We start from the raw sequence: 8,716 nt of genomic DNA on the forward strand, positions 1-8,716 counted from the left end.
CTTTTTGGAACTTACAATATTGATAAATCTTCATTTGAGCATCATGTTTATGTTATAAAACCATAAAAACTTTAAGTACAGGATCTTTAACTATTTTTCATCTTCTAAAATCAGTAATATTTGTTTATGGCTACAAATTAATTCAATAAATATCTGGAATGTTTATAAATCAGTAGACAAAATAGATTCAAATCACAGATAACAAACATATCACACTATTATACAATCAAAATAAAATAAGTATGTTTTAAAACATATCTTTAAAAATAATTCAAATGCATTTTTGGTGTTTGCTTTAAAATGTGTATCACAGAAACTGTAAAAATTAAAAAAATACATATGAAATACATTACATAAAATACATCAAATAAGCTGGATTTTTATGGACAGATAAATTAGGTTTTAATGTAATAACCTTGTTTGTTAGGTTTTATGTCAGATTTCAAAATTTTGTAAATCAAATTTTCTTTACTGGATTATCGAAAAGTTACAATTAAATATAGTTTTTTTTTGGGTTTTTCAAATAAAAATTTTTTCCAAAACAACAGCAGCATGAAAATAAATGACAATAGGCTGTGAAAAACTAATATGAAAATCATTTTGAACCAAATCAGTTAGAAGCAAATCATCATGGAAAAGTTTGTGACAGACCCAGGAATATACAGCTAGAATGAGACTGATTGCTGTCGGTAATGTATGATAAGAATGACTTGAATGGTAATGAACACATATTTATTACTGCTTTATTTCAATATATTGCAAAAAATGCCCAGATATTTTAGTTTCTTAAGCTTCAGACATTTAAATATTGCAGAAAACATCATATAGTATGAAAAAAATATAAGAGTAGGCCTGTTCCTTTAAATATAAGACGAGTCTTGTTGTTTTAGGTGATTTATGCAGTGCTTGGTTAAAATCTGTATTGTTTTCTTTCTAATATTATTATATAAATTATATGATTAATCTGTTTTCTTATTAAATAAATATTCATAATTCTGATTCCTTTCTTATTCTAAAAAAATACATAACTAAACATTGATTTATTAAATTTTATAAACTCAAACATAGAGGTACCTCACTAAAATAATAATATTTAAGTTTATTTCAATCTGAAAGCAAAGGGAGGGTCAAAATTAGTAATGCAATATCACCCTTTTGTAATAACATTTATAAATATACATGTTACACATGTATTGTGTATTGAAAACTTGTTGCCAAAAAAAAAAAAGCATGAATAGAAAATGTGTTTGGTTTTCACATTTTAATATAACATCTCCCTTTATACTTCCTATAACTATTATCATTTGAGAATATTTTAATATTTTCTAGCCTCAGTGAAATATAAACTATATCACATCAATGAAAACAAATATCATGTATACATACAAGATTTGTGATAAATACAATAATATAGACATGTATGATTATGTAGATAAAAGTTAATATCATGGACGGACAACTACAACTAACATAACATAAGAATAATACATTGCCATGGTAACAAACAAAATATACAGTCAATATATCACTAAATCTATAAATTTCTCCTGGTATTGTGGTTTTGATTATAATTTAATGATTATGAAAATTTAGTCATGTAAAGCATCAAGGACGGAATGTTTGTGACTAATTTCTACAGTAAATACTTTTATAAAACATATAAAAAAGATATAATCATTTACATATTCTGTATGTTTTTCTTGTTACTGCTTCTATTAAACTATATAATATCATATGACTGACAATATCAAAATAAAATACTGGCAGTTATATTCTCTTAAAATATCATACACATTATTAAATTTTGTAATCAGCTGCTGTAGAAATAATGCATAGTAAGGTTTAATACAATGTTTTATGACAGTTCAGTATGTATAGGCTATACTTTCACAATATTCCATAGATATAAGTCTATACTGTATGAATTGTGAAAAACTACAATGGTAATGTACACAGTATTTGTCTTGGCTAAAATTAATAAAACACACTGAACTGTAATACTTGTGTATTATATGCACCAACTAAATAACTTATTAATCAAGACATTTCAATATCCATTAACTAAACTTGATGACCATATTACTGTACAGTAGTTATACTATACTGTGCTGTTCATGTATGCACTAGCTATACTATACTGTACAATTCAGTATGTACCAGCTATATGCTACTATACAGTTCAAAATGCACTACCTATACTATGATTTTGAAGACGGAAGCCCATAATGCATTGGTGGTAAACTAGCAACGGACAAATCTTCGCAGTAGGAATTGTCTGGGGAGTCTGCATGACGTGGACTGTGAAATCCAACTCTGGTACTGGCCTGGTGTGTGCGGACTCTAGGGCTGACCATACTGTCATCAAAGTAACCGCCTGAAGACAGAAGTGCTTGCGCCTGGGACTGTGACCTGGCAATTATAGCATTGATTGCTTCCATTCTGTTTTTGTGTTTTCTGTGGAAAATAAAAGATGTTTTTTTAGAATTAATTATAATTTATTCTATAATTTCTAGTGAATATATATAAAACTTCACCTAAACATGTGTGGGTTTGGCTAGCTTGTAAAAAGAAGAAGAAGAAAAAAACAAAGCAACCGTTACACATCTTTTAACTCAAAATGAATTCTTTATTTATTTGTAACACAATTTCAGAGTTACAGTCATCACAAATCTATAATGGTTGAGAATTATGATATAATAAACTTAAAGAAAATTTCAAATAAATATTCTGATTTTTACATTACAAAAGTTATTTTCATTAAATATACTGAATTTCACTAACAAATTATTAACTAACAAAGTAATTTTCGTAAAAATATACTGATTTTTAAAAAACAAATTCATAAAAGAGAACATTATAAGTATCATTTTTAAGATAAATATATTTTTCACTTATTTCTTATAATAACACAAAGTTAAAGTATTTGTTACGAAGTGAGCATTGTGAGTTTTAAGTTTTATATAATAACGATAAGGGTATAAGTTACATTTAATAAATAACATGAACAATGTAACATGTGAATATTAATATGTCATTAAAAGTGAAAACAAGTGGCGTTCAGTATATGATGGATAATTAGAAATTTCTAAATGTTCCTGGCCACACAAAACTTAGTGCTATAAGAGAGCATTATCAATTGCTCTCAAAAGGGTAATAATTTTAGAAATTAAATACATCAAAAACTGTCTGAATTACATATTACCAGCTTTACATATTAACATTACAATTAAAATGTGCTATAAATGTGATTAAATAGGCATTTTTTAATGTAAATTAATCAACTTTTAATTAGAGTTTTTTGTTGTTAAATATCAACTTTTAATAAAACAGGACCATGCTTTAACTACTGTGTCATGTTTTAGTTTATTGCATCAGGTATAATAATATAAGACAAATGTAAGAACAAGGTGATTTATTCTTCTGTTTACCTGTTCACAACTGGCATAATTGGTGTACTCTCTAAACTTAATAAACATACCAAGAAATGAAATATTTCATATAATAATACTTTTATTTTAAGGTCAAACTGACACTCATACACTATTATGGTAAGTTTCCCGCTTTATGGATGAGGGAGGATTGCATGTCCCTATATAAATTATTTCAAGTATAAAACTAGCAACCTTCCATAAGGTATTAAAACCTAAAGAAGAATAGGACAAGTGTTCGCCCTTAAAATATATATATGTTTAAACCACTCTGCCAAGAAAGCCTCTTATTTCAGATATGAAGGGATTTCTCCAGAGTAGTTAAAATAAAAATAAGTAGATGAAAGCGCCCGAAGTGTAAAAACAATTTCCAAAGACAACGACAGATATTCTTTAAATTTTATATAGGGCAATACATCTTTTAAAATCCCGCTCAGTATTAACTGGTTTGATTAGTTATATTACGAAGATGAGGAGTTTTTATAAGCTATGTTTTTTGCATTTTAATTAGCCTTGGTTCATTTTTATACATTAGAGTTTAATTTATTAGGTTATGTAGACAAGATATTTTACTTACTTTTCTCCGGAAGGTGGATCACGTCTCCGATAATGATGTAACTGTTTACGTAACCTTTGACAATCTTCTTCTAGTGCCACTAACGACGTCTTAGTGATCTGATGTAAGGATTTCTCTGTACTTAGTTCACCCTGCACTTCCGCTACCTGTTTTCGTAACCTAGATACAAGGGACTCGGGACTCTTCTCTTTGTCTCCACCCCTTGTTGAGTCTAGATGTGTAGTCATTTGACGACTCAGATCTTGAATTACTCGATTCATCTCCTGCCTGTAATAATGGTTACCCATACATTTAACAATAATAATGGTTACCAATACATCTAACAATAACAACGGTAACATATTACATTTAACAGTAAATGTTTCTGAAATTTCAGTATATAAAAACCTTCAATCTGACCATGGAATATATATTGCAATTGTTTTATACTGTGTATGTACCTATTTTGAATCACGTTAAGAAACAAAAGATCATGTAATTGAATGTATAATACTAAAATACAAATCACAAGGTAACTTACCACATGGTTTTATCCGAGTCACCTGACTGTTCTACTTTCCTAGCTAGAAAATTACGTAATCTTTTCAATTCTTCTTCCTGTGCTTCAAACCTGTTCATGTGAAAAAATATTTTGAATATTATGTTTTAACAGGTATATTATTAAAATAAATGACATTAAATTCTACAGATATACATTTTTGTTTGTTTTGCATAAAGAAAAACAAAGTTTAGAACACCAGATGCATTATTTTATAAAGTGGCATATCCAAAAATGAAATAATAATATTGGTGTTTGTGAGCTAAATATTATTTGATATGCCAAACAAACAAATGTTCTATTTATTTCATGAATTTCTTAACGGTTATATTTTGTCCTTTTTTACTGATTTTTTGCAGGACAGAAAAGTGGTTTTCAAAAATATGTTTAAATATTGTTAAAGTCCTCCTTTAAATTTTGAAATAGTCAATTGTTATTTTAAGACTTTTTACTTATAAGATGCTAGATATCATAAGAAATTGAAAAGAAATGTAAGATCAACCAAAGTAACTAAATCCCTAGCCCATAAAATATGACTATTGTAATAGCTAAAATTACAGAACAGCTGTACAAATTGCTATAAAACCTTTGAAATAAAAAGTAAAATATTTGGTTCATGTTTCAGGTTACACTTCCTCTATCACAGTTGTATAAAAGTTTTCATTCTTTACTGGTCAAGGAAGGGCTGCAATGTATTTAACATTAGTTCAGGCACAATAATCCGGACATGGGAGTGCACACTGTGTTCAGAATAAATTATAAAGTTTGTACAGGTTTGATCCCATAATTATACCCATCCTTTCAAAATCAGTTTTCTCTGTCATAATTTTTAAATACCTGTTAATGTATAATATACACACAGAAAAAATACTGGTAACACTTCAATCTTAGCCACACTCTATATAATTATATATATATATATATATATATATATATATATATATATATATATAATGAATGCAATGGTGTGTACTTTTGTCTAAAATTACCTTTTTTTCTATAAAAAAATATGAACACCCAAAAATTGAGTCAACAAAAAATAAGAAAGTTCCACACAAGTGCAGGTTAGTTTAATGTGTATGACTTCAATCAGTAAAAAAAAACTTTGTGCTGTTTTATATTTGAGCACCACATTTCTAAATCCTCACCACTTCTCTTCAAGCTGAAGCCTGTATTATACATGTAGTAAAACAACAGCTAATTTCTTGTAAATTTTTCTAAATATCATTAAAAACTAAGATTTTTATACCAATTTCACTCCTAAAATTTAAACAAGTTTTGTAAATAGAAAGTAACATTAAGTTTTTTTGTGGTTATATTATAACAAGATATGTTTGTAAAACATGTATGCCCCCTATCAGCAGCCAATTAGTCATGTGATAAGGTTATTATGCATGACTTCTGACCCAGTGATCAAACAATTAATAAGGGTTATAAAGTATTTACTGGTCATGACCTTGACCTTTGACCTCTTGACCCAAAACTCAATAGGGGTCATCTGCTGGTCACGACCAATCATCATACAAAGTTTGAAGTTCCTAGGCCTAGGCGTTTTTAGTAAATTGATCAGAAACCGTTTTTACCTACAAGGTCAATGTGACCTTGACCTTTGACCCCTTGACCCCAAAATCAATAGGGGTCATCTGCTGGTCATGACCAATCACCATGCCTAGGTTGAAGTTCCTAGGCCTAAGGGTTCTCTTATTATTGATCGGAAACCGTTTTAACGTACAAGGTCAATGTGACCTTGACCTTTGACCCCAAAATCAATAGGGGTCATCTGCTGGTCATGACCAATCACCATGCCAAGTTTGAAGTTCCTAGGCCGAAGCGTTCTTTAGTTATTGATCAGAAACCGTTTTTACTTACAAGGTCATTGTGACCTCGACCTTTGACCCCTTAATCCCAAAATCAATAGGAGTAATCTGCTGGTCATGACAAATCACCATACCAAGTTTGAAGTTCCTAGGCCTAAGTGTTCTTGAGTTATTGATCAGAAACCGTTTTTACTTACAAGGTCAATGTGACCTTGACCTTTGAACCCTTCACCTAAAACTCAATAGGGGTCATCTGCTGGTCATGACCAATCATCACACAAAGGTTGAAGTTCCTAGGCCTAAGCGTTTTTAGTTAATTGATCGGAAACCGTTTTTACCTACAAGGTCAATGTGACCTTGAACTTTGACCCCTTGACCCCAAAATCAATAGGGGTCATCTACTGGTCATGACCAATCACCATACCAAGTTTGAAGTTCCTAGGCCTTAAGGTTCTTTAGTTATTGATCGGAAACCGTTTTTGCTTTCAAGGTCAATGTGACCTTGACCTTTGACCCCAAAATCAATAGGGGTCATCTACTGATCATGACCAATCACCATACCAAGTTTGAAGTTCCTAGGCCTTAAGGTTCTTTAGTTATTGATCGGAAACCGTTTTTGCTTACAAGGTCAATGTGACCTTGACCTTTGACCCCTTGACCCCAAAATCAATAGGGTTCATCTACTGATCATGACCAATCACCATACCAAGTTTGAAGTTCCTAGGCCTTAAGGTTCTTTAGTTATTGATCGGAAACCGTTTTTGCTTACAAGGTCAATGTGACCTTGACCTTTGACCCCTTGACCCCAAAATCAATAGGGGTCATCTACTGATCATGACCAATCACCATACCAAGTTTGAAGTTCCTAGGCCTTAAGGTTCTTTAGTTATTGATCGGAAACCGTTTTTGCTTACAAGGTCAATGTGACCTTGACCTTTGACCCCTTGACCCCAAAATCGATAGGGTTCATCTACTGATCATGACCAATCACCATACCAAGTTTGAAGTTCCTAGGCTTTAAGGTTCTTTAGTTATTGATCGGAAACCGTTTTTGCTTTCAAGGTCAATGTGACCTTGACCTTTGACCCCTTGACCCCAAAATCAATAGGGGTCATCTACTGGTCATGACCAATCACCATACCAAGTTTGAAGTTCCTAGCCTTAAGGTTCTTTAGTTATTGATCGAAACCGTTTTTGCTTTCAAGGTCAATGTGACCTTGACCTTTGACCCCTTGACCCCAAAATCAATAGGGGGTCATCTACTGGTCATGACCAATCACCATACCAAGTTTGAAGTTCCTAGGCCTAAGGGTTCTTTAGTTATCACTCGGAAACCATTTGGTCTACGGACCGACGGACCGACGGACCGACAGACCGACGGACCGACGGACCGACAAGTGCAAAGCAATATACCCCCTTTTCTTCGAAATGGGGGCATAATTATTCAATTCAATTTATCAGTCAGCATGAAAGATTATTTCTTGTTTACTAAATTAAAATCATGAGAAACCTTACTTCTAAAAACTGTATTTGATTACACCCATACTCTCGGAAAAGCTAAAAAGTTCTTCTATTTATAAAAAAAGAAAATGCAGTGGCAGATATCCCCAGTTGCTAATTGCTTACCATTTTTCTTCCATTTCCAAGCTAGATATATAACAAAACATGACTTTCAAGATATATATTTGATGTAACAAAAAAATTTCAAAATGTGCTTCAATACCAAACACATGGAACCTTCACAAATAATGGCACTTATTATATTTGCTATGTTATATAGTTTTATTGACAAAGTATCTTACAATTAACAGATCAAACAGGTATATTTAAATTTCAGGAAAAAACTATCAACGTACGTGACATGACAAATGAGGAAACATCAGGAGGCAAATTACATTTCAAGTTTGATATAAATTGTTAAAATTAATGTGAAACAACTAAAAAGCTGGCTCTCATTAAATTTTGGCCTTCGTCTCCATTAAGTCAAAATTAATAAAGAAATAAAACACACCAAAAAACTTGAACACGTGTTTTTAGATCTGAAACAAAATATACATTCATGCCTGTTAACAATTAAACAGAAAAAATACATGAATTTCACATGTTAAGCTTTCAAACATAACAAACAGACAATGAAGTCTGATGAAATGTTTATATATATATATAGAAATGCTGTAAGAGGAACAGAAAAGAATTGAATATACAATGTACCTAGCATGTAACTCCATTTGTTTATCAGCCTCTATCTTTAATGTATCCTCAGCATGTTTCTGTTTCACCTTACATTCTCTAACATTATCCTCTAGCACCAATAATCTCCTCTTGTAGCTATCGTTACAAAACAGTATAACATTTA

General features: G+C 31.0%; 1 protein-coding gene across 1 annotated transcript; it reads right to left on the reverse strand.

Annotated features, from left to right (window-relative positions):
- Nucleotides 1-536: 536 nt before the first annotated feature.
- LOC132716432 (uncharacterized) lies at nt 537-8,684 on the reverse strand. The gene is made up of 5 exons (XM_060699702.1): nt 8,572-8,684; nt 4,526-4,615; nt 4,006-4,272; nt 3,429-3,464; nt 537-2,454 (listed from the first exon to the last, which is right to left on the reverse strand). Exons 1-5 carry the CDS (start codon nt 8,586-8,588, stop codon nt 2,199-2,201), a joined length of 666 nt encoding a protein of 221 aa, XP_060555685.1. The 5' UTR covers nt 8,589-8,684; the 3' UTR covers nt 537-2,198.
- Between the last annotated feature and the right edge of the window lie 32 nt (nt 8,685-8,716).

This window comes from Ruditapes philippinarum, unplaced genomic scaffold (genome assembly GCF_026571515.1).
Source record: "Ruditapes philippinarum isolate M1 unplaced genomic scaffold, ASM2657151v2 ctg11319_1_1_1_1, whole genome shotgun sequence".
Lineage (NCBI taxonomy): Eukaryota > Metazoa > Mollusca > Bivalvia > Venerida > Veneridae > Ruditapes > Ruditapes philippinarum.

Excerpts from the sequence above, each read along its gene's own strand:
- LOC132716432 (XM_060699702.1), bottom strand. Across the intron at positions 4,273-4,525 it reads GACTCGGATAAAACCATGTG|GCAGGAGATGAATCGAGTAA; the intron begins GTAAGTTACCTT and ends CCATTATTACAG. Across the intron at positions 2,455-3,428 it reads ATTATGCCAGTTGTGAACAG|AAAACACAAAAACAGAATGG; the intron begins GTAAACAGAAGA and ends TATTTTCCACAG.